The sequence below is a fragment of the Vulpes lagopus genome, chromosome 7, assembly GCF_018345385.1.
Source record: "Vulpes lagopus strain Blue_001 chromosome 7, ASM1834538v1, whole genome shotgun sequence".
NCBI lineage: Eukaryota > Metazoa > Chordata > Mammalia > Carnivora > Canidae > Vulpes > Vulpes lagopus.
In genome coordinates, this window is record NC_054830.1 from 7,347,855 (window position 1) to 7,371,954 (window position 24,100).

General features: G+C 60.0%; 3 protein-coding genes across 3 annotated transcripts; all 3 read left to right on the forward strand.

Moving 5' to 3' along the window:
• The first annotated feature begins 3,288 nt into the window (after positions 1-3,288).
• On the forward strand, positions 3,289-12,693 carry ICAM1 (intercellular adhesion molecule 1). The gene is made up of 7 exons (XM_041763497.1): positions 3,289-3,408; positions 5,152-5,409; positions 9,463-9,768; positions 10,092-10,379; positions 10,461-10,715; positions 10,888-11,136; positions 11,214-12,693. Exons 1-7 carry the CDS (start codon positions 3,342-3,344, stop codon positions 11,384-11,386), a joined length of 1,596 nt encoding a protein of 531 aa, XP_041619431.1. The 5' UTR covers positions 3,289-3,341; the 3' UTR covers positions 11,387-12,693.
• A 70-nt stretch (positions 12,694-12,763) lies between these two features.
• Positions 12,764-14,241, forward strand: ICAM4 (intercellular adhesion molecule 4 (Landsteiner-Wiener blood group)). The gene is made up of 3 exons (XM_041763498.1): positions 12,764-13,296; positions 13,414-13,719; positions 13,870-14,241. The coding sequence occupies exons 1-3, from the start codon at positions 12,903-12,905 to the stop codon at positions 13,989-13,991; spliced, it is 822 nt and encodes a 273-aa protein (XP_041619432.1). The 5' UTR covers positions 12,764-12,902; the 3' UTR covers positions 13,992-14,241.
• A 1,534-nt stretch (positions 14,242-15,775) lies between these two features.
• ICAM5 (intercellular adhesion molecule 5) lies at positions 15,776-22,442 on the forward strand. The gene is made up of 11 exons (XM_041763495.1): positions 15,776-15,872; positions 16,807-17,076; positions 17,269-17,589; positions 17,814-18,101; positions 18,463-18,717; positions 18,824-19,072; positions 19,551-19,793; positions 19,879-20,157; positions 20,241-20,480; positions 20,876-21,142; positions 21,848-22,442. Exons 1-11 carry the CDS (start codon positions 15,791-15,793, stop codon positions 22,120-22,122), a joined length of 2,769 nt encoding a protein of 922 aa, XP_041619429.1. The 5' UTR covers positions 15,776-15,790; the 3' UTR covers positions 22,123-22,442.
• The last annotated feature ends 1,658 nt before the right edge of the window (positions 22,443-24,100 follow it).

Below are 24,100 nucleotides of genomic sequence, written 5' to 3' on the forward strand. Positions count from 1 at the left end.
CCTGCTTCTCCCTCTGCCTGTATCTCTGCCTCTTTCTCTGTGTCTCTCATGAATAAATAAGTAAAATCTTTTAAAATTTTTCAAATAAGTTAAGTATAAATAAATGAAGTAATGAACTAGAGGGAGCTGAGATTCCTGGAGCAGAGTCTACCTATACCAATCCTGTGCCTGGCATTAGACTGAACCTCAGTGACCCCAAAGGTAACTCCACTCATGCACACCTTTCCTGACTCCTTCCGTCCCAGGTGTTTCTTGAGATCGCCTCCCAGATAAACTGCCTGAATATCAAATTTTGTTTCGGGGGTTACTTTTGGAGGAGAATTTACACTAAAATAGCCGGTGAGTTTCAGAGCCTGGATTCAAATCCCAGTCTGCTCCTAATCCTGTTAGTACTTTGTGGATGAGATGCTCTGAGCACCTTTTGTAAAAATGGTAGGAAAGAAATTCTGGGCCAGGGGAACAGCATGTTCAGAATGCTCAGAGACAAAAGAAGCTGTCAGGACGGGCCAAGTGGCCACGCCAGAGCGCAGACTGAAGGGAGGGCAGGCCCAATGCCACAGAGTGAGGTGTGGATACTTCTGCTCTGTGTCCACAGCCTCTGGCCTGCAGTGACCATTGATTGGCCTGCCCGAGACTGCCTGGCACCCTGGAGGAAGCCCTGCCCTTCCTGGCAACTTCAGTGAAGGCTTGAGAAGGATCTGTTTTCCTTTTCCTCAAGGAAACACAAAGGGAGGGTAAGACCAGGGGATGGATGCTCCTCTTGGCAACCTGTCCCCCATTACCACCCCATCTTCGTCTCAGGAAATGACTCTCCATCTCTCCAGGGGCTCATATCAGGACCAACAAGGCCTCCTTGAGTGCTCTGTCCTTATGTCCCAGCAAGTGCAGTTGACCCTGCCACTGAAACGGATGCCAAATCTGACCACTTCTCCAGGGCCACTGCCCAGGGGAGGCCCCATCATTACTCAGAAGGACCATCTCCTCTCCCGCCTCCCAGCTTCCACACTGTCTTCCCTGCTCCCAGAACATAGATCCTGCAGTCACAGGGAGGTGCCTGTAAACATTTGAGTCAGGGTTGTCCCTCCTCTACTCAGAACTCTCCATGGCTCCCACTTCACTGGGAGGAAAAGCCAAAGTTCCCTGCAGGCTGACAAAGGTCCCCTGCACCACGTCCTCCCTGCCCTCCTTTCCTCTTCCCTTCCTTACTTCACTCCAGCCACACTGGCCTCCTGGCTGTCTGTACCTCAGGGCCTTTGCACATTCAGTACTGTCTGTCTGGTATACTCCCTCCCCGATACTGTCACAGCACCCTTCTCACCTCCTGTGGTCTTTGCTTAACTGTCACCTCCTCAGTCTTTCTCAGAGTACTCTACTTAAAACTTCATCAACCCTCACATTGCCTATTCCCTCTCGTTTTATTTCTCCTCAGCACTAATCACAAGCTAACACCCCATGTATTTTATTTTTGCTTCTTGTCTGTCCCCACGCCCCCACCTTATAAAACCATCTCTGCACAATGGCGAAATTTTTGTCTCTTCTTTTTTTTTTTTTAAGATTTTATTTACTTATTCATGACAGACACACAGAGAGAGGCAGAGACACAGGCAGAGGAAGAAGCAGGCTCTCCCCTGGGAGCCTGATGCGGGACTCGATCCCTGGACCCCCGGGATCACGACCTGAGCCAAAAGCAGAGGCTCAACCACTGAGCCACCCAGGCGCCCCAATTTTTGTCTTTTCTGATCCTTGTTGTGTCGCTGGCACACCTGGAAGGATTCCTGGTATACAGCAGGCGCTCAATAAAACACTGCACAGCAGGTAGGGAGAGAGGAGAGAGATTGGCCCCTTTCTGGCTGCAAGGAAGACTTGGGCCGCGCGGAGGAGCTCGCGGCCCGCGCACTTCGGCCCGGGGTCCAGGGACCCACCGAGGAGAGGCCGAGAAAAATCCCCCGGAAAATACTCCCCGACCCCACCCCGCACAGGATTTTCCCAGGCCCGTCGAGGCGCAGCGCGTCCCGGTTGCCCCTGCGCACCGCTGCCCAAGTAGTCCCGGGCGGGAATTCAGCACCCGCCACACCCCGCGGAGAAAGATCCCCGTGGAAATTCCTTAGGAACGATCGGGGCGGGGGCAGGGACGCGTTCCTGGCTGTCCAGTGACTCGCAGCCCATCCTCCGGAGGAAGGGCCCGAACGTCCCCGGGGCCCCCTCCCTTCCCCTTCTGCTGCGCGACCTCCCTGGCCCTGCGGAGGTCTCCATGGCGACGCGGCGCGCGCCCCACAACAGGAAGCCTGAGGCGGCGCGGCGCGGCCCGGCGTGGGAGACCCCAGGGCCGCCGGCCTCGCGGGCAGGTGCCAAGGCCGGGGGCGGGGGCGCGCAGGCGGACCGGGCGGGCGCAGGGCTCCGGGTTCCCCAGCCGCGCGCCGCGCTCGCGGTTTGCCGGCCTCCTCTCCCCGCCCCACGGGGGGCCCGGGAGCTGTTTCCCTGCGGCAGGCAAGGGTCCGAGCGCCCCGTCTGCATTTCAGGTCTGCTGCCTGCGTCTCCCCGAGGAGCCCGTGGCCGGCGGCGGGGGACTCCGCGCGTCGGGACCACGCGGCTTCCTTCCTTTTTCTGGAAGGGGTCAAGACGCCCCGCAGCGCAGACCAAAAGGGGAAGCGAGGCCGCGGGGGTGGCAGCACCCATCGGAGGGGGCTGCAGGGCCCCGGACGTGATGACGCGGCTAGTCCTCACCCCAGGGTTCGCGGCCGCCAGAATACGCCCGGGCCTGTTCCTGCCGCTTCTCGGGGAAATCAGCTGACGCGGCGGGGGCCGTGTCCCTTGGGGGGGGCACCCCTGATCGAGACCGCCCGGACGGGATTCCTGGGCCCGCACCCAAGCCGGGGCCGCTCCACTGGGTGGGCCTGCGTGCGGCGGGGCGTCACACTCGGCCCCTCGCAGCTCGGAGCCTCAGTTTACCGCTCTGTGGACCGGGCACAGCCACTGGCCCTACCGTCCAGGGTGAGTCTGCGGCCCTCAGTAAAGCTCTTAGCGCCGCGTCAACGCAGACCCCCGGGCAGCCCGGCCCGCCGCGAGCCCCAGCGCCGGGAGCTGTCCCCGGGGCGCGCCGGCGGCCGCGGCCCTCGTGGCTTCAGTTCGGAAATCCCAGCCCTCGAACGGCCAGCTGGGGGCCACACGACCCGGGCCCCCAACCCTCTCCGTCCGGAAACGCCAGAGCCCTCCTTCCGGAGGGGAAGCCGCGAGGTTTCCGGGAAAGTGGCCCCGCCCCCTGTCCCCCCCGAGCCGGGCCCCTATAAAAGGTCCCGCGCGCGCCGGGAGCGCAGTCCGCCCGCCCGCCTCCGCCGCCCGCGATGGCTCCCGGCCCCGCCCCGCCCGCGCTGCCCGCGCTCCTGGCCCTCCTCGGGGCTCTGCTCCCAGGTGAGTCGCGGGGGGCTGCCGTCGCGCCGACTCCCGGCGTCCAGGCTGCGCCCTGGGCGCACCGGGAGGAGCGAGTCCGGGCCGGCGCGGGAGAAGCCGGGATCGCACCCAGGGAGCGGTTTACCGGCCGCTGCGGGCCAGCGGCGGAGGGTTCGGATCCAGGCCCTGCCGCGCCTCGCCCGGTGGCCTCAAGCTCGGCGTTGAGCCTCCCAGGGCCTCAGTTTCTCAGCTGTGGAAAGGAGAGCGCAAGGGCGGCCTCCCCGACACGGTTGCGTGGTGGCTCGACGCCCCGGCTGGCTCCAGGACGGTCAGACGGCAGAGGGGTGGGTCTGCGCCAGGCCGAGTAGGCGGGGGACGGCACCCCCCAACACATGCACATTCTGTTCCCCATCCCCTGCCCCTGGGGAAGTCCGGGACTGCTTCTGCTCAGGGGAATTCCAGGGCTGGCTTGCCCAGGGACCAGAGGCTGAGAGCAGGACCCCTCCACTGACTCCAGGCGAGAGGGAAGGGACAATCGAGAGGGTGGGTCACACCTGGTGGCCGGGTGCTGGGAAGCACCATCGTAGGAAAGGGCCCCCTGTGGTTCCCAGCTGGACAAAGGGTTCTAGTCCCGATGCGTGTCTGGATATCTGGGTTCTACTGCTTTTTAGGTGAGTCACCTTCCCTCTCCCAGCCTTACGGTTTCTGTGAAATGGGAACCGTCACATTACTTTTGGAGAACTCACAGAGCCGCTGATTTCCCCGGGCCTCCGCGCCACCCAAAGCAGTGGACAGGAATCTTAGGAGGACGGATAGAAGGGATGGGCCCACAGGCGCGATCCTGGAGACCCGGGATCGAGTCCCACGTCGGGCTCACGGTGCGTGGAGCCTGCTTCTCCCTCTGCCTGTGTCTCTGCCTCTCTCTCTCTCTCTCTCTCTCTGTAACTATCATAAATAAATAATAATAATAAAAAAAAAGAAGGGATGGGCCCAGACAGACTTTTTTTCAGTTTCGGAGGCCCCGGGTCTGAGGAAGCTAACCACTCCAGCTGCCCTTCTTCCCTGCAGCCCCTCACTGTGTGCCCTGTGCTATGAGTTGGTTGCATTAGCAGGGGCTGGGATGACTGTATTCATCCACTTTACAGATGGGGATATTGAGGCCTGGAGAGGGGTGACCACTTGGCGGAGGGAGTAGGGAGCCCGCTGAATTGGAACCTCTCCCCTCCCGGAGGGCTAGTGCCCCTCTATCTCACATCTTCGAAGGGAGAAGAACTCTGACTCCATTCTCCTCCTCTGCTGAAGTCCTACATGGCTTCCCATGGCCCTCGAGATGAAGAACAAGTCCTTGGCATGGCCTGTCCTGCCCACATGGTCTTCCTGACCTCATTTCTCCCAGCTCTTCCCCCTCACTCACTCTGTTCCAGCTACCCTGTCTCAGGGCCTTTGCACTTGTTCCTTATGCCTGGAACTAATTTTTCTGTTCTCTGAATGGCCAGCCCCTTCTCATCACTCACATGTAATCCTGTTGCCAAGGCACTGTCCGTTCTGTTACCCTGTTTTGTTTTTGTCAAAGCTCATATTAACATCAGTTATTAATTATCTTGTTTGCCTATGAATTTTTCTGTCTCCCACACCAAAGGCAGAGTTTTGTCTTGCTTAAGGCTCTGTGCCCCGCCCCCAGCACGGGCTGAGTACCTGGTGATCGGTGATTAGTTGATGAACCCAGTGTCTAATGCCTGGCCCCTCTTCCATCTTTTGTTCTAGGACTTGGAGGTGCCCAGACGTCCGTGGACCCAGCAGAAGCCATCATACCCCGAGGAGGCTCTGTGCAGGTGAACTGTAGTACCTCATGCAACCAGACCTCCATCTTCGGCCTGGAGACTCTGTTGACTAAGAGGGAAGTGGCCTCTGGGGACAACTGGATGCTCTTTGAACTGAGTGATGTGCAAGAAGATAGCAAGCTGATATGTTTCTCAAACTGTCACGAGCAGACCATGGCTCCGATGCACCTCACCGTATACTGTGAGTGGTTGGGTCCAGGGGCTGGATTAGGCAGGCTGGGTGGCGGAGGTGGGCGCCTGGGGGTCCCTGCAGGCTGGGACAGCCCTTGTTGCTTGGTGGTGGGACCAGAGCCGACTCACCGAAGGACTGGTGGGCCCATCTTGAGAAAGCCTCATTGTCATTTGAAACCCCTTCTGGAATTCTCTGGGGTGCATTTAGCACGTATTACAGAGATTCAGTACATCCCAAGCACCTCTAGGCCTCTTTAAACGTGCGACAGATCATAGATGTGATTCTTTATTTTTTTTATATATTTTTTTAAATTTTTATTTATTTATGATAGTCACAGAGAGAGAGAGAGAGAGAGAGAGAGAGAGAGAGGCAGAGACACAGGCAGAGGGAGAAGCAGGCTCCATGCACCGGGAGCCCGACGTGGGATTCGATCCCTGGTCTCCAGGATCGCGCCCTGGGCCAAAGGCAGGCGCCAAACCGCTGCGCCACCCAGGGATCCCTCTTTATTTTTTTTTAAAGATGGTACTTATTTTTTATGAGAGACAGAGAGAGAAAGGGAAAGACATGGGCAGAGGGAGAAGCAGGAGCCCGATGCGGGACTCAACCCCAGGACCCCAGGATCATGACCGAAGGCAGACGCTCAACCACTAAGCCACCCAGGCATCCCTAGATATGATCCTTTAAAAGGAGAGGCAATTTAAAAGTAGCCTGGAGATGGCATTTTGTCACATATTGGCAACAATCAAAAGAATTGCTAACAGCTGTGCTGGCAAGACTGTGGGGAAGCAGGCGGTCCTGAGACATTGCTGACGGCGTGGGAGGATCAGGAAGCGTAACCCCGAGCCGAGAAGTGGGTGTCAGTTCTCTAAATGACGTACGTGTGCGTGCTTTGACATAGAAATCCCACTCCTGGGAATCGGGCTTCCGTGGGTCCCCATCCACGAGGGTACTGAGGGGGGTACAGGATGTGCTTTTTCACTGTGGTTTTATTAAGGGCAGAAGTTTGCAAGCCACTCAGGTGCAGGAAGCTGGGGAGACCAACTGTAGTTTGATGGTGTGATGGAATAGTATGCAGCTATGCAAAAATAAAATAAGAAAAAATAAAATAAGATAAATAAAATAAAATAAAACAAAATAAAATAGAATAGAATGAGGAAGCTCCTGTGTCCCAAAAAAAAGAATGAGCTCCAAGGGTGTACTCCAAGGAGAAGAAGGGAGGTACGCCCAGAATGAGTGGCATGCCATCCTGGGTGTTAAGGAGCAGCACCGTGGGGTGAGGGGTGCCAGTGTTGACACATGAAGGAGCCGTGGGAGGAAATGCAAGAAATGACAATATTAGCTGGCCGTGAGGACAGAAGCTGAGGGAGGGCCGCTCTGGGAGAGGGCAGAGGGTGAGTCGTCTCGATGTGCCTTCTTTGACTCTGGGCATTTTGCACTGTGAGACTTACTGTCACCATCAGCCATAAATAAGTTCAGATGAAAACAAAACAAAGCAAACAAGGAAGAAAAAAAAAAAAGGAAGAGCTGGCCGATTGATTTTGGGATTAGCCAGCCTCCGGTTCCAATCCCTGCATGGCCCTAACTGGGTGACTGTGGGGGACATGCCTTGTTGAGTGACTTTCCCCTGAGACCTCCTCGCATGGGTATAATTTTGCTGTGAAGGCAAAAAGGACATTCCACCTTCATGGTGCCTGGGCAAAGGAAGCCTTTGGGAAAGTAGCAGCTTAGCTTGTGACTTGGAGCATGCTTGGGCAGCTCCTGGCCAGGTGAGGGGAGTCCCCAAACATTCCGGGTGGCCTGTGAAACCCCAGGCAAACCTCCCCAAATGACTTCTCCCTTTCGGCCTGATAGCGGAGAGCCCAGTGCTCCAAGTGTGAGTCCTGTCTCTGCCACATTTCTCCCTGTGACCCTGGATTCCAGACTCTGCCTTAGTTCCCAGCTCTGCCAAATGGAACAGATGTTACGCAGTAGAGGGGTCCCCCAGGAGACACTCCATCTAGCTTGACCTTGCCCCACCCCCAGTGTAAAGATGAGGCAAGATCCCCAGGGTGGCTGAGCTTTCTCTGGAAAGAATAAAGGTGTTAACTCCTCTAGGACGTGACCTCTAACTGGGCCTCAAGGGTGAGTAGGAGTCCATAGACACACAGGACAGAGGGAGCAGCGTAGACAAAGGTTTGAGTGGGAAGACATGCTGGGGGCAGGGGAGGGGGGCATTAGGAGGAGCTGATTACCAACAGATTTGTGTGGCTAGAGCTGAGGTGGGCAGGACCTCAAATGCCAGGTCGAGGAGCTGGGACCCTCTCAGGGTGATAGGGAGCCATGGAGGGTGTGTGAGCAGGCCAGGGATCTCGATAGTGGAAGGCTGATCTTATGGGAGGCCAGACAGCAGTTGGCCTGGACCTCGTCCAGACCACATGTGTGGGCAGTGGCTGGGTACAGGAAGGGAGGGCAGACAAATATTTGAAGAGTGAAGTAACCAGGACCGAAGGTTGGGGATCAGGGAAGGGTACCAGCAGGACAGACCTCCTCCCCCAGTCTGGCCTTAAGAGGCAAAGAGCTGGGCTCAGAGAAGTGAGTTTCATTTTGGGCCTGGGGGGCGGGGATAGGCCAAGGTTTGAGGTTTACCGCAGTTCTACAAACTCATTTTCGCAGCAGGTGCTTAGAGGTAAGCGCTGGACGTCTGAGGGGTTTCTCACCCTTTTATTTCTTCAAACAGCTTTACTGAGATGTCATATACACAGCGTCAAAGTCTGCCCTTTGAAGTGTACGATTCAACACATTTTAACATATTTATAGAGTTGTACAAGCATCATCACAATCTTAGAACATTTCCATCACCCTCAAAAGAAACCTCATGCCCATTTATAGTCGTCATTCTCTCTACCTCTTAAATGGATCCATACAAGTCTTACCTCCAATAACCCATTTTACAGCTCAGGAAACGGAGGCTCAATTTCTAAAACTATTCCAGAGGCGAAGTCACTCGTGTACAGCTCATGGCACCAAGGCCCCAAAACTAGGACTCAAACACAGACCCCGGACACCTTAACAGCCTTGCCATGAGACACTGTGGGGGCTCTTGGGACAGGAATGGTGGACTTTCCCAACTTTCACCAGCAGCCCAGGCTTGAGATTTTCTTACCTCACTGGGAGCAGAGACCCTGGCATGCAAAACCTGAGCCCACGTGCTGTGTTTTCAGGGGATATTCAGAGTTTCATTTTGAGTGCCTGTGGGTTATTCTTGCCTTTTTTTTTTTTTTTTTTTTGACATTTCCAGGGTTCACATGGCACATTCAGGAACTTCTTTCCCTTTATTTTTTTTTTAAAGATGTTATTCATTCATTCATGAGAGACACAGAGAGAAAGAGGCAGAGACACAGGCAGAGGGGGAAGCAGGCTCCATGCAGGGAGCCCGATGCGGGACTCGATCTCGGGTCCCCAGGATCACACCCTGGGCTGAAAGCGGCGCTAAACCGCTGAGCCACCGGGCTGCCCCTTCTTTCCCTTTAAAGGGGGCTTCTGAAAGGCCTCGAATCTGTGTGGGTAGGTCAGACTTATTCTTTCTGTAAATGTAGAGAGCTGCTCTGCAAAGCAAAGACCCCCACCCTCCTGAGCTGACAGGCCTCCTGGGGGGTGGGGCATAGGAGGGAAACAGGTTGAGTAGCTGTGTCACCCACGGATGTCAGCTGGTGCTGGAGGTGAGAGGAAGGGGGAGCAGGGGACTTTAAAAAAAAAAATCTTTACTGGACAAGGAAGCTTACATTTTCTGATTTATTTGTCGGGACTCCTGGCCATAGATTTTGAGTTTCTTTTCCACTTCTCACTCTCAGATGCTGCAGTGGATAAAGAAATGTTTTGCCCCCTTCCCAGCCACCTGGGGACTTCCCACGGGTTTATCCTGAAGCTCTTAACATTCCTGTCTGGCTTAGGTGGTTTGGGGAGTGTTTGTGAAGAGAGGAGAGTGGCGGGGCTCCAGAACAGGTGCAGCCGGCGCCCCAGCGCCCCCTGCAGCAGGCAGCCTGTCCAGCTCACACCCCCCACCCTTGCCCCCTCAACACCCAGGGTTCCCGGAGCGAGTGGACCTGGCACCCCTACCCCGCTGGCAGCCCGTGGGTGAGAACCTCACCATGACCTGCCAGGTGGCAGGCGGGGCGCCCCGGACCAACCTCACGGTGGTGCTGCTCCGCGGGGAGGAGGAGCTGAGCCGGCAACCTGTCGTCGGGGAGCCCGCCGAGGTCACGTTCCTGGTGGCGGCGGGCAGAGAGGACCACCTCGCCAACTTCTCGTGCCGCACGGACCTGGATCTGAGGCCCCGAGGGCTGGGATTGTTCCAGAACAGCTCGGCACCCCGGCAGTTCCGAACCTTTGGTGAGGCCCTGGGGAGCTGCCAGCAAGGATGGGCTCAGGGGATGTTCCTGCTTGGGGTGTGGAGGAGAGAGGCCTCTGGTCGTGGGGGCGCTAAGGTGGTGACCTAGATTACAAAGCCTTCTGGGAAGAGCATATACTTGGCCACTGGGGTGGGATGGTCTGGGATGGGGTGCCCCAGCTGCAGGATCTTCTGAGAAGGCTGGAACCCGGCATGTATGCCAGGACAGGGGTGACCCAGGCCAGAGTCTTCTGGCAAGAGGATGTCCCAGAAAAGGGCTTCAGCTTGCCTGTCCCCTGTGTTCACACCCACCCTCTCTCTCCAGTCCTGCCAGAGACCCCCCCACGCCTTGCTACCCCCCCGATTGTGGAAGTGGGCACACAGTGGTCTGTGGACTGCACTCTGGATGGGGTGTTCCCAGCTTCGGAGGCCCAAATCCACCTGGTGTTAGCAGAAGAGAGGCTGCCCTCCACAGTCCTGTACAACAAGGACTCCCTCTTGGCCACGGCCAATGTCAAAGCAAACCCAGAAGACGAGGGTACGCAGCAGCTATGGTGTGAGGTGACACTGGGAGACAAGAATCGGAGGTGGCAGGAGAATGTGACCTTCTACAGTAAGTAAAGACAGACAGGGCGGGGCTTCCACGGGGTGGGACCAGTCCTGGGGGTCGTGCTCACTGTATGCCCATCCCCAGGCTTCCCGGCACCCAACCTGACCCTGAGTGAGCCAGAGGTCTCAGAATGGACTACGGTGACTGTGGAGTGTGAGGCCCCTGCTGGAGTCGTGGTGTCGCTGAGCGGGCTCCCTTCGGGGCTTGCAGTACCCAGGGCACAGTTCCAACTAAATGCCAGCGCTGCCGACAACAGGCGGAGCTTCTCCTGCTCTGCTGCCCTGGAGGTGGCTGGGCACGTGCTGCAAAAGAACCAGACCCGGGAGCTCCACGTCCTGTGTGAGTGAGGCCACTGGACAATGATCCTTAGGGGTTACCCTAAGACTCCATGAGCTCCTGCCCTCTGAGGGGCCCCTCCAGCCCTCTCCCCGGATTCCTGAGCCCTCCAGCTGTAGGTGGCAAGGGGTGTCCTGGTCCCTCACCCATCCCTCATCTTGCTGTATTTCTCTAGATGGTCCCCGACTAGACCAGAGGGATTGTCCAGGAAACTGGACGTGGGAGGAAGGCTCCCATCAGACCCTGAAGTGCCAAGCTTGGGGGAACCCAGTTCCTGAGCTGAAATGTCACCGGAAGGGGGATGATGCTTTGCTGCCCATCGGGGACCTGAGACCTGTCAAGCGGGAGGTTGCTGGCACTTACCTGTGTCAGGCCCGGAGCCCCCGTGGTGAGATCACCCGAGAAGTGGTCATCAACGTGATCTGTGAGTGTGCGGGTGTTTGGGGCTGGGCGGAGTAGGGGTTAGTGAGCCCAGCTCAACCCTCTGTGTCTTCCCTACAGACCACCAGAACAACATTCTTATCATCATCCTGGTGACAACCATTGTCATCTTAGGAACTGTGAGTGTAGCCGCTTACCTCTATAACCGCCAGCGGAAGATCCAGAAATACAAGCTTCAGAAGGCCCAGGAGGCAGCTGCCATGAAGCTGAACACACCGGCCACGCCACCCTGAACCTGGGCCAGGACCCAGCCTCCTCCTCTGCCCCCCACTCGGTGGCAGCAGTGTCACACTGGCAGCGGTGCCATAATGAACAACGGTGGTCACAAGCCACTCACCTTCCCAGGATGCCTGAGGACAGGGTAGAGGCCTCAGGATACAGACAGCATTTGGGGTCCTGGCACCTGCACATTAAGGGTCCTCAAGCCTCACACCTGACCTGAAGCCTCAGGACTGAGCCACAAGGAAGGGGCAGGACTTGGGGCATGACTCTGATGGACGTCCAAGCCTGACCTGTCTAGAGGGGGTGTAGCGGAACACTCAGCATGGGATGCCCAACTGGGAAACCCCGAAACTTCACCCTTACTGCATGTGCTGAGGCCCTACAGTCCTAAGATAGAAGTGGCCTGCACAAACAGAAATAGCACGGAAACACATATCCCTATACTTCCTCTGACCCATGCCCTGCTGTCCACTGACTGTCCTCAGCTTTTGATAATGACATATTTATTAATTTGTTCTTTTACCAGCTATTTATTGAGTGCCTTTTATGTGGGCTAGAACGGTAAAGAAGAGGAACGTAGGTTCCTGTCCTCAGGGAGGTCTCAGTCTAACCTTATTCAGGGTTGCCAGGTACAGTTGTACTAGTTGTGCACTGCACAGGAGTGCCTGGCAAAAAGATCAAGCAGGGCTGGAATTTCCCATTCCATTGGCTAAGCTGCTTTCCTCCAGAGGAGGACTGGCAATGGTGATACAGTTTAGTTGGCGACATGCCCAGGGACAACCCACTGAGCGTACTCCTCCCCGTCACTGACACTGACCTCTGTTAGCTGTCTCTCTCCCCATACGCATCTCTGCTAGTGCTCACGATGACATCGCGGCATGCCTGAACACGAATGACCACTCACTGGCAGCTAAACGGTGGAGTCCCATGAAACTGCCCAACTCCTATGTGTCCCTGCCTGGTCCTGTTTCCATCTCGGTGGCACCATACAAGGACACAGCACTCTGGCAGCCCCAAATTCCTGCAGAGATGAGGGCCCTGCAGGCAGTTGGCGGAAGAGGCCCGCGAGGATTCCTGTCCCAGCTCCGGAAGCTTCTCTCTTGTAGTAATAAAGCTTGTCTGTGGGCGCTTGTCTTGTGTGAGTGGAGGGGAGGTGTCATGTCCAGTTGGGAGTTCTTTCCAGCCACAACCTCCCACTTCCTCCCCCAAGAAAAGGCTGCCGGTTCAAGGCCCACCCCTGAGGCTCTAATCCAAATCTGGGGCTTGTTAGGACCTTTTGAGACTCCAGCGAAAATTAAAGATTCCTCTCTCCTGAAAACTCTCTGACGTTTGCTTTTACAAAGGTCTGGAATCCAGTTCTTGAGCTGAGGGAGGGGCTGGGGGGCTCACACGCCGCGGGCTCCTAGGCCCTGGGGGGCGGGGGGCCTCTGTCTGGGTGGAGCCGCGGAGGCGGGGCTGCAGGCCTGCTTATCTCCAGAGCCAGCCTTGGCTCCCTGGCGCGGGGCCCCTCAGTCTGGGCCCTTTGCCATGGGGTCTCTGCTCCCCCTGTCGCTGCTGCTTTTGCTGGCGGCCGCCGACCCGGGAGGCGGGATCGCGCGGCGGCGCCGGGCTGCGGCGGCGCCAGGCCCGGGAGGCAGCTCCCCGGCGCCCTCGGGGACCTCCGCGCCGTTCTGGGTGCGCATAAGCCCCAAGTTCAAGGCCGTGCCGCCGGGGGGCTCAGTGTGGCTCAACTGCAGCAGCAGCTGCCCCCTGCCGGAGGATTCCGGCCTCAGCACTCGGCTGCGGCGGGGCGGAACGCTCCGGGGGCCCGGCTGGGTATCCTACCAGCTGGTGGACGTGAGGGCCTGGAGCTCCGAGGTGCACTGCTTCGTCACCTGCGCAGGACAGACGCGGGGGGCCACGGCCACGATCACCGCCTACAGTGAGGGACCGGGCTTCCGGCCCGGCTGGGGCGAGGGGAGGGGAGCGGAGGGGGGCATTTACCAGTCGCGCTAGGGGGCGCACGCGGACCTGGCTCAGAGGCCTCCTCTTGCTCTAGAACGGCCGCAAAGAGTGATCCTGGAGCCGCCGGTCTTAGCCGGCAGCGAGTACACGCTGCGCTGCCACCTGACGCACGTATTCCCCGTGGGCTTCCTGGTGGTGACTCTGAGGCTTGGCGGCCGGGTCATCTACTCTGAGAACCTGAAGCGCCACACCAGCCCTGACCTGGCCAACGTGACGCTGACTTACAAGTTACCCGCCAGGCGCCGGGACTTCAGGCAGACGGTGACCTGCCACGCACGCTTCAATCTCGACGGCCTGGTGGTCCGCAGCAGCTCGGCACCCATGACGCTCCCAGTCCTCGGTGAGGCCCGTTTGTGATCCTGGAGACCCGAGGAGGGGTGGGGCAGGGTGTGACGCCAGTGGGGCGGTCGAGCCACGCACGATCTCCAGGCGGGGGGGGGGGGTCATACCTCCATGTGTCCCGTTCCTAATTCTCATCTCCTGTCCCCAGCTTGGAGCCCCGCGCCCAAAGCCTTGGCCTCCACCTCCATCGCAGCCCTGGTGGGGATCCTTCTCGTCGTGGGGGCCACCTACTGCCGAAAATGGCTATTGATGCAGTCCCGGGGTGCGTAGGCGGGTGGTGCAGGCCAGCTGAGCCGGAGGAAAGAGGAACCTGAAACAATCTGGAGAGCCCTGACTGATTCAATAAAGCCCTCCTCAGGGGGCACCTGGGTGGCTCAGGCGTTGAGCAGCTGCCCTTGACTCAGGTCGCGGTCCCGGGATCCTGGGATCGAGTTCCACATGGGACTCCCCGCAGGGAGCCTGCTTCTCCCTCTGCCTATGTCTCTGCCTCTCTGTGCGTGTCTCTCATGAATAAATAAATAGAAATCTTTAAAAACAAATTAAGCCCTCCTCAGTTAGCCTCTGTCCCACGGCCTAAAGGTTCCCCCACTAGTAGGAAGCGGTCTTCGTTTTGGCCTTGCCTCGATCACCTTCTCCAGGTCCCTCGTTGTCACCCACCTGGGGACCCGGGCGCCCCGGTCCCTCGGCATCCCAGCCCAGTGTGGTAGCGTGCGTCCCCTGCGGTCATTATCAGTGGGGTGCAAATGGGCCTGGCTGGTGCCCTGCAGGGCTTCGGGCTGGGCGAGGGTTGGCTCTCCGCAGGGTTTTTCCCGATTGGCTCCGCCGCCGCCACGCAGCAGCTCTGATTGGATATGAAGTTTCCTTTCCATCCCCCGCCTCCCCCCTCCACTTCAGACCCAGCACTTTCCTGGAGGACAAGGATGGAGCGACAACTGACCCCCACAGTTCACCATTAGCGCAGGCGGTGGGAGCGCCACTGGACGGGGTCACATGACACCCTGGGGGACGTAGATGCGAAGAAAAGGTGCCCCCTGTGCTGACTGCGGGGAAGGAATAACCCACGTGGGGTGTCACAGACTCGCGTCCCCGCAACGTCTTGACAGTCACCGGGCCTGGTGGGCACTTGCGGGGGGTGTCGAAGCTTGGGGCCCGGATGCAGGGGTCGAAATGTCATCGCTGGTCTCTCGGTCTGGCGTGGACACAGAAGCCGGGCCTGCACTGCCCTTCTGGGAGGGCTGGTGCGGTCCGGAGCCCCGCCCACCGCGCGGAAGGCGGGTTCAGGGGCGCTCCTCCGCGGCCTGCGTTCACACACGCCGCGTAGACACGTGCCCGCTGCACGCTGGGTAAATACAGACCCAGAGCAGAGCCGACCCTAATTTAGACGCCCGCGAACGCTGCGCGCACGCACACGTGTTCCCGACTCGCTGACACTTTCGTCCCCACCCCCTCTGTCGCGTGCGGGGGCGGAGCCGGAGGGGGACTAGGGGCGTGGCTATAACCCTCGGCTCTCCGGGTCAAAAGGAGAAGGATCGGCGAGGGAGGCATCCCCACACCCTTCCCTAGAATTGTGCCTTCCCCCATCGGGCTCTGCAGATCTCTCCTAGCGCTCAAGGGGCGCCGGGGAGGGGAGGCAGGGGGTGGAGGAAACTAACTATGGGGGCGGAGCTCTGAGTCCAGCTCATTACCACAGCATCCAAGCCCGGGGTAGGGTGGGGGGTTGAGAAGGGCCACCCAGCATCCCCCGACCTCGGCTTCGCCGCCGAGGATGACGCGGGAGCGCGCGGCCGCCCCCAGAAGGCTCCGGGCGATGGGGCGGGCCTCGGCGTAGACCCCGGGGGTCGCTCGCTGCTGCCAGCACGCCTTCGCCAAGGCCGGGAGCCTGGAGCACGCTCGCCCTCCCGCCCCCCAGCCGCCTCTGCCGCCGCCCCCTCCTTGGAAACCAAGTTACCAACGTTAAACCAATCCCCGAACGCAACTCTGCCTCCTCCACAACCCACCCGCCGCGCCGTCCTCTCGCCCAGCTCCGCGCTCGCGCTCTCCTCGCCTCCTGCGCTCCCCCCGCGGCGGCGATGCCGGGGCCCTCGCCGGGGCTGTGCCGGGCGTCGCTCGGCCTCTGGGCTGCCCTGGGCCTGGGGCTCCTCGGCCTCTCAGGTAAGAGCCCGGTCCCGACTCGGGGTGGACAGGGCGGGGGCGGAGTTCCCGGACCAGCTAAGCGGCCGCAAGCCCCTCCCGGCTCCGCCCTCGCCTCGCTCCACTCCCACGCCTCTGCCCACCTTGCGCCCAGGCCTCTCCCTCCATCCCTCTTCCCACCAACACACACTGGAGACCCAGCTGCCAGACACCTCGCTCGCCCAGGTCTCTATCCTACCCTCTTCGAGATCCTGGGTGCTCTTCCATCTCATGCCCCGGAGACCCCGTGTCTCCCTTGTCCCCTTCCGGGGTGCCTCTCCACGCTCCGTTGTGCTCCATGGTCCACGGACTGACATCCTCTTCAGTCGTGGTCTGGAAAGACCCGATCTCCCCAACTGCTGTGACTCAGAGGCGCTATTCCCGCTCCATCCGGAGCCCTGGCAACCGAGTCCCTCAGCTGTTACCGCGGTTCCTTCCAAGAGTCCAGCCTCGAGTCTTCTTTCCGTGCTCTTCTCCCGGGTTCGGGGTCCTCACTTATCCTTGACTCAGCCTCATCTCTTCTTTGCCCTCGCCTCAACCTGTCTCCCCCTCCCTGGCAAAAGCCTTGAGAACCAGTTCGTTTTCCTTCCTCCACGCGAGGTCCCCTCCTCCCATCATTGCTGTGTGCGTCAAAGACCCCGTCTTACATCTCATCCCCCCTCCCCCCCCCATGGTTTCCCATCACTCCATCGGCACCTTGGAGATCAGGGCTCTCTGCTGCCATGTCCCAGAGATGCCCTCGAGGTATGAACCCGGGGAGCGCGCCTCCGAACCTGGGGTAGGACGCGGGACTCCCGAGTTCTTCCTTGGCTGTGGCCTCCGCTAATTAATTCCCCAGGAATCCCTGATTCGACATAGGGGCACTAAGATCCCAGGAAGGTGGCTCCCCAGGCTGAGCCCACGTTTCCCTGGGCAGCGGTCGCGCAGGAGCCCTTTTGGGCGGACCTGCAGCCCCGCGTGGCGCTCGTGGAGCGCGGGGGATCTTTGTGGCTGAATTGCAGCACCAACTGCCCACGACCTGAGCGCGGTGGCCTGGAGACGTCGCTGCGCCGGAATGGGACCCAGAGGGGCTTGCGCTGGCTGGCGCGGCAGCTGGTGGACATCCGCGAGCCGGAGACCCAGCCGGTCTGCTTCTTCCGCTGCGCGCGGCGCACACTGCAGGCGCGTGGGCTCATTCGCACTTTCCGTGAGTTCTCAGCTGCCAAGTTCTCACTCTACTATTTCCCTTCCTTCCAAGCCCCGCCCCCTGGGTCACAGGGTCCTCCCCTTCTGGCTCCACCCCCTGAATCCCCACGCTCTCCGCCTCCGGGCCCCTGGGTTCCACGCCACCTCGGTCTGAGCCCCGGCGTTTCCAAGAGCGGTGGTTCCCCCCTTGCAGAGCGACCGGATCGCGTAGAGCTGGTACCGCTACCTGCCTGGCAGCCTGTGGGCGAGAACTTCACCCTGAGCTGCAGGGTCCCAGGAGCTGGACCTCGTGGGAGCCTCACACTGACCCTGTTGCGGGGCGCGCAGGAGCTCATCCGCCGCAGCTTCGCGGGGGAGCCTCCCCGAGCGCGGGGCGCGGTGCTCACAGCTACGGTACTGGCGCGAAGGGAGGACCATGGGGCCAATTTCTCCTGCCGCGCGGAGCTGGACCTGCGGCCGCACGGCTTGGGGCTGTTTGAAAACAGCTCTGCCCCTAGAGAGCTCCGTACGTTCGGTGAGTGGGTGTAGGGAGCAGAAGGGCACGAAAAGGGGCCGGGCGGATGTTTAAGTTTGGAGGCAGAGAAATCAGAATTCCGGTTCTCACTCCAGCATGCACCAGCTGTAAGTTGTTTTCCTCTCTGTGCCTTGAGGCTAATACGATAAGACGATGCCTGTAAAGCGTTTAGGACTTTTCTAGTGTTCAGCGCATATACTCAAGCTCTGTTCTTCGACTCCCAGCCCTGTCTCCGGACCCCCCGCGCCTCGCCGCCCCCCGGCTCTTGGAAGTGGGCTCAGAAAGACCCGTGAGCTGCACCTTGGACGAGCTGTTTCCAGCCTCGGAGGCTGGGGTGTACCTGGCGCTGGGGGACCACAGGCTGAGTCCCGAGATCACGCTGGAGGGGGACGCGCTCGTGGCCACCGCCACGGCCACAGCTAACGCAGAACAGGAGGGCGCCAGGCAGTTGGTCTGCAGCGTGACCCTGGGGGGCGAGAGCCGCGAGACGCGGGAGAACGTGACCGTCTACAGTAAGAGCGAGTGAAGCGCGGCCGCCGCGGCGCAGGGGTGGAGCGGGAGGGGCGGGAAGGCGGGGCAAAGAGTGGGCGGGGCTTAGTGTGGGAATCGCCGGGTCCGAGAGTCCCCAAGGGGTGGGAAAGTTGGAGGACCCAGGTTGGATAGCTGTAGAGGCGGAGTCTGAGCCGCCGGAAGGGGGACGTCGCAAACCCAGCGAGGACCCCGGGAAGAGGTGCCCGGACACCTCAAGGGGGCGGGGCGGGCAGGGGGCGGAGCTTTAGGCAGCGGAGCCCGGAGGGTTCAGGCGGATCCCAGGCAGCCTGGACCCGCAGGAGGAGCGTGTCAGCGGACGCCTGGCCCCTGCCCGGTCCCCAGGCTTTCCCGCGCCGGTCCTGACCCTGAGCGAGCCCAGCGCCCCCGAGGGGAAGGTGGTGACAGTGACTTGCGCGGCTGGGGCCGGAGCCCTGGTCACGCTGGACGGAATTCCAGCGGAGGTCGCGGGGCAGCCCGCCCAGCTTCAGCTGAACGCCACCGAGGACGACGACGAGCGCAGCTTCTTCTGCGACGCCGTCCTCGAGGTGGCAGGGGAGACTCTAAGCAAGAACAAGAGCGCCGAACTCCGCGTCCTATGTGAGTTGCCCTTTAACCTCGTGACTTCCAAGGGCCTGTCGGATCCCTGGTCGGGGCCCTCGAGGACCGCGTCTAGCTTCTCAGTGACCCACGCCCCTGCCTGCAGACGCCCCTCGGCTGGATGATTCGGACTGTCCCAGGAGCTGGACGTGGCCCGAGGGCCCAGAGCAGACGCTGCGCTGCGAGGCCCGGGGAAACCCCACGCCCTCCGTGCACTGCGAGCGGCCTGACAGCGGGGCGGTGCTGGCGCTGGGCCTGCTGGGTCCGGTCACTCGCGCTCTCGCCGGCACTTACCGCTGCACTGCGGCCAACGTCCAGGGCCAGGCAGTCAAGGAAGTGACGCTGACCGTGGAGTGTGAGTCGGGGTGGACAAGGCGCATCTCTGTTTCTCAGGGTCTGGGGGAAACTAGCCTACCGGGAAGAGTGGGAACAGGGTGGGAAGTGAGTCTTTGGGCAGGATTTTGAGAAAGGGAAGAGGCTGGTGAACGGGATTAGGGGAAGATCTTGGAGAGGGAGGGAAGGGGAGGGATAGACGTGTCCCTTAGGGTCTGGGGTGTGGCGTTTGGACAGAATCTTGGGAAGATGGGCTTTACAAGCCATCTAAGAATTTTTAGGCCAAGGACTTGGGGCCGATGGTGTGGCCACTTTGTGGGAATGAGAAAAAAGGGTTCAAAACAGCTCACCCCTCCACCAGTGTAAAACCACTTTGGGTCAGCATGTCTGCGAAAGTCACAGCCTGCCCAATCCTCTGTGGCCGCTCTCATACAGAAAGAGGATCTAGGGACATTAGGCCAGTCCCCAAGCCTCAAACCCATCAACACTTCCTCATCCAGATGCCCCAGCGCTGGACAGTGTGGGCTGCCCAGAACACATTACATGGCTGGAAGGAACAGAGGTCTCGCTGAGCTGTGTGGCACATGGGGTCCCTCCACCCAGCGTGAGCTGTGTGCGCTCTGGGGAGGCCAAGGTCCTCGAGGGCCTGCTGCATGTGGGCCGGGAGCACGCAGGAACCTACCGCTGCGAAGCCACCAATCCTCGAGGCTCTGCAGCCAAAAATGTGGCTGTGACGGTGGAATGTGAGTGAGGACACAGGGCGAGGTGGGGTATGTCAGGATAACCCTGGCCTGATTTCCAGTCCCTGTGTGACCTTATGCTCCCCAGATGGCCCCAGTTTTGAGGAGCCGAGCTGCCCCAGCAACTGGACATGGGTGGAAGGATCTGGGCAGCTGTTTTCTTGTGAGGTGGATGGAAAGCCAGAGCCAAGCGTGGAGTGCATCGGCTCAGAGGGCACGAGTGAGGGGATGCTGCTGCCGCTGGCATCCCCAGATTCCAATCCCAGAGTCCCCAGCATCTCTAGTGACCTGGCTCCTGGTATCTACATCTGCAATGCCACCAACCGGCATGGCTCCACGGTCAAGGCAGTCGCCGTGAGCACGGAGTGTGAGCGGGGCCGAGGCTGGCGGGAAGGAGGGGTGCCCCAGGGTCCGGGCCCCTCCCTGACGTCCCCCGTGGCTGCTTTGCAGCGCCGCCGCAAATGGATGAGTCCACCTGCCCAAGTCACCAGACGTGGCTGGAAGGGGCGGAGGCAGCTGCGCTGGCCTGCGCCGCCCGGGGTCGCCCCTCCCCACAAGTGCGCTGCTCCCGGGAGGGCGTGCCCAGGCCTCAGCGGCTGCGCGTGTCTCGAGAGGATGCGGGTACCTATCATTGCTTGGCCACCAACATGCATGGCACGGACGCACGGACTGTCACCGTGGGCGTGGAATGTGAGTGGGAGCAGCACCAGATGGAGGGCACTCGGTTTCCCAGTGACTTGCGGCGGTGGGATTGCCCAGGGCAGGTCAAGGGCACCTCCCTCAGCCCCCTTCCTGGGGACAAGGATTCCCGGTCTAAACCTGAGTGAAGGCTCTAGGGAACAAGAGCCCGGCCCCCTCAAATTCTCGGTCAAAGGGGTAGATAGACGTCCCCGCTCCTCTCCTTCAGTGAAACAGGGCACAGGATTTTAGCGCAGACTGCAGCCCGATTTGTAGGGGGAGGTGGCCCTGATGGGGGTCGGATCCTTGCCTGCCCGTCGGAGGTGCCCGATTGCCGTGGGTGGAAGGGCACTTGGTCCGTGGCTGGACGGGCTCTGAGGGGCCCCCCAACCTCCTGTCCGCTGCAGACCGGCCGGTGGTGGCCGAGTTGGCAGCCTCGCCCCCCGGAGGCGTGCGGCCCGGCGGGAACTTCACGTTGACCTGCCGCGCAGAGGCCTGGCCCCCCGCGCAGATCAGCTGGCGCGCGCCCCCCGGGGCGCTCAACATCGGCCTGTCGAGCAACAACAGCACCCTGAGCGTGGCGGGCGCCATGGGCAGCCACGGCGGCGAGTACGAGTGCGCAGCCACCAACGCGCATGGGCGCCACGCGCGACGCATCACGGTGCGCGTGGCTGGTAAGTGGCCGCGGGGGCGGGGCCAGGGGGCTGCAGGGGCGGGGCCTGCGCCTTGGGCACCGCCCCCCAGGCCTTGCTTCCCTCTCCCGGGAGGAGACTGGGGTGGTCCAGGGCCGAAGTCAGGGGCGCCCTGAGGAGGGGGGCTGTGATGGGTTGGGGGTGGAAGGTGGAGGAAGAGGGGAGGGGCTGGAGCTCAAGGCGAGGGACCCCCCGGGGCTGTGCCGGCTGTGGGAGGGGCCTATTGACTTGGAGCTGGTCGGGTGTGGTAGAGACTTGATCCAACTCAGCCATCACTGTGGCGCCGTGGAGGAGGGGTGTCGGAGAGGGACCTAGGGCAGAGGATGGGGTGAGGGGGCCCCACCAGTCTCCCCATCCCTCCCCTCCCCCCGCTTCGTGTATCTCTGGGGTTTTCCGGGGTGAAGGGATGACTCGATTCCCCCTACCTTCATCCTTTTGGGGGTGAAGACTTTTGGTTGAGCTGTGGGTATCCCTGGGGCCGGGGGCTTCTATCCTCATGCAGGGGTGACGTGTAAAGTGGGTCCGGGGTCGCACCAGGGCTGGGGTCGCCTTTGGAGGCTTCCTCCTCCCCCACCCCCCACCCCATCCCCCGCGCAGGGAGTTCCCCGAGGTGCCTGTGGGGAGGGAACCCAGGTGGCCGGCTGGGGGGCCTTGAGCTGCCCCACTCTGAGGGTGTCCGCCCCGCAGGGCCGTGGCTGTGGGTCGCCGTGGGCGGCGCGGCGGGGGGCGCGGCCCTGCTGGCCGCGGGGGCCGGCCTGGCCTTCTACGTGCAGTCCACCGCCTGCAAGAAGGGCGAGTACAACGTGCAGGAGGCCGAAAGCTCGGGCGAGGCCGTGTGTCTCAACGGCGCGGGCGGCGGCGCCGGCGGGGGCTCGGGCGCCGAAGGTGGAACCGAGGCTGCGGGCGCCTCCGAGGAGCAGGCGGGGGGCGAGGTCTTCGCCATCCAGCTGACGTCAGCGTGAGCCGGTTCCCCAATCCCCGCGGGCCGGGGGACGCCCCCCAGAGGCACACGGGGGCTTACTTATTGTTCTATTTATTTATGTATGTATTTATTTATTTATTCATTTATTCAATTCCAGGGGCGTCACCCCATTTTCTACCCCCCCCAATAAAGTTTTTATAAAGGACTCTGGGTCCCTCCACTTCAGTCTCTGCCATGTGGAAGCAGCCGAAGGTTCCAATACCCGTTCCGCGGGTTATTTAGACACAAACTATTTTTCCTTGTTTTTGAGGGCCTACTATGGGGCGCCGCCGTCCAGGCCGCCCTCACCGTGTGACCTGGAGAGTGATCTCTCTTCCCGTCCAGCTTCCTGCTCTCAGCCAACCCTTGGGCTGGGGTGGGGACCTTGCTCCTTCCTCCTGTTCCCTAACCCTTATCTCTTCCGCCCAGCCCTGCCCTCTAGCCTGGCTAACTCTTGGGGGTGGGAGCTAGGTGTTTCCCCCGGGCCTGGTTCCAGGCAGAGCTGAGGTTGCCTTCCAGGGTGGGTGGAGCCCCCTCCCAGGGGTCTGGGCACTGAGCCCCTCGCCAGCAGGAATAAATGCAGTTCTGAGCGTCAGTCTTCAAGACGCTCTCCTGTTAAAGGGTGCATCCCTGCCCCACCTTCAATGCCTCCTCCCTCCTATGGAGGACTTTACCCCCAACCTGCCTTTTGACTGCCTCTCACAATTCAGAAGAGACACATGGGTATCAGCTGCAACCCCCTCAGCAGGCGACCGTCTCCCTCACCCCCTACAGCATAAGGAGAGAACAGCTGGACCTCCCCCCACCCTGGCAGTCTCTGCCTCCCTCAAAAGCAGGAACAGAGCCTGAGGGGAGGAAGCAGTCCTGGACAGCTCCCACTCCATCAGCTGCCCTAAGCAAATATTTCCTGAGCTAAGGTAAGAGCAGGAAACAGGGGTCGGTGGGGGGTTGGGGTGGGGAGGAGCTAGCAGCCAAGCCAGTGTACAGAAGGCAGTAAGACCAGCTTGGTGCAGCCCCTCCTGTCACACCCTTAACCACCTCTCTCCACCAGCCTCCTCGAGATTCCTTGGGTCCCACAAAGTCCAGACTGCCACGAGGCCTTTGCTTTTGCCATTCTCTCTGCCTGGACTATCCATTCCTCAAAGTCCCATAGCTGGTTCCTTACCCTCAGGTCTCTACAAAGAACCATCACTAAGGTAGCCCTCCAACCCCTTATCTCTTTGCAGACTTTATTTTCTCTGTAGCATCAATCACTACTTGACATTCTATTAGATATTCATTTTTTAAAAGATTTTATTTGAAAGAGAACATAAGCAGGGGGCCAGCAAACAGAGGGAGAGGGAGGCAGAGGGAAAAGCAGGCTCCCTGCTGAGCAGAGAGCTTGAGGACAAAGGGCTCAATCCCAGGACCCCAGGATCATGACCTGACCTGAAGGCTGATGCTTAACCGACTGAGCCATCCAGGCACTCCTCTATTAGATATTTAATTGAATACTTGTTTACTGTCACTTTAGAATATTGGCTTCACTTGAGGAGGGATCTTTGTTCTATTCACCATAAATGTCCCCATTGGGCCCTGGCACACAGTAGTTGCTCAATAAATGCTGAATAGTGGTAAAAACAGCTGTGAGGGACACCTGGGTGGATCAGTGGTTGAGCATCTACCTTTGGCTCAGGGCGCAATCCCGATTCTGGGATGGAGTCCCACATCAGGCTCCCTGTGTGGAGCCTGCTTCTCTCTCTGCCTGTGTCCCTGCCTCTCTCTGTGTCTCTCATGAATAAATAAATAAAATCTTAAAAAAAAAAAAAAAACAGCCATGAGTTCACAGGCACACAGTCTGAGACTTGCACATGCAAGACTCAATGCGTATCCCCCAAAGAACTTCATGTTGGGCACTGGGGTGGCCTCTTAGGGTCAGGGACACAGTTGTGGCCTTGGATCTCGGAAGTTATGGTCCAGGTGGGAAGATGAACATGAAA

Bases quoted from the DNA above. Each gene is read 5' to 3' on its own strand.
- ICAM5 (XM_041763495.1), top strand. From the start codon at position 15,791: ATGCCGGGGCCCTCGCCGGGGCTGTGCCGGGCGTCGCTCGGCCTCTGG. The intron at 19,073-19,550 runs GTGAGTCGGGGT...TTCCTCATCCAG, and splicing joins AGTGACGCTGACCGTGGAGT to ATGCCCCAGCGCTGGACAGT. The intron at 21,143-21,847 runs GTAAGTGGCCGC...TCCGCCCCGCAG, and splicing joins CATCACGGTGCGCGTGGCTG to GGCCGTGGCTGTGGGTCGCC.
- ICAM4 (XM_041763498.1), top strand. From the start codon at position 12,903: ATGGGGTCTCTGCTCCCCCTGTCGCTGCTGCTTTTGCTGGCGGCCGCC. The intron at 13,297-13,413 runs GTGAGGGACCGG...CTCTTGCTCTAG, and splicing joins GGCCACGATCACCGCCTACA to AACGGCCGCAAAGAGTGATC. The intron at 13,720-13,869 runs GTGAGGCCCGTT...TCCTGTCCCCAG, and splicing joins CATGACGCTCCCAGTCCTCG to CTTGGAGCCCCGCGCCCAAA.
- ICAM1 (XM_041763497.1), top strand. From the start codon at position 3,342: ATGGCTCCCGGCCCCGCCCCGCCCGCGCTGCCCGCGCTCCTGGCCCTC. The intron at 3,409-5,151 runs GTGAGTCGCGGG...CTTTTGTTCTAG, and splicing joins CCTCGGGGCTCTGCTCCCAG to GACTTGGAGGTGCCCAGACG. The intron at 11,137-11,213 runs GTGAGTGTGCGG...TCTTCCCTACAG, and splicing joins AGTGGTCATCAACGTGATCT to ACCACCAGAACAACATTCTT.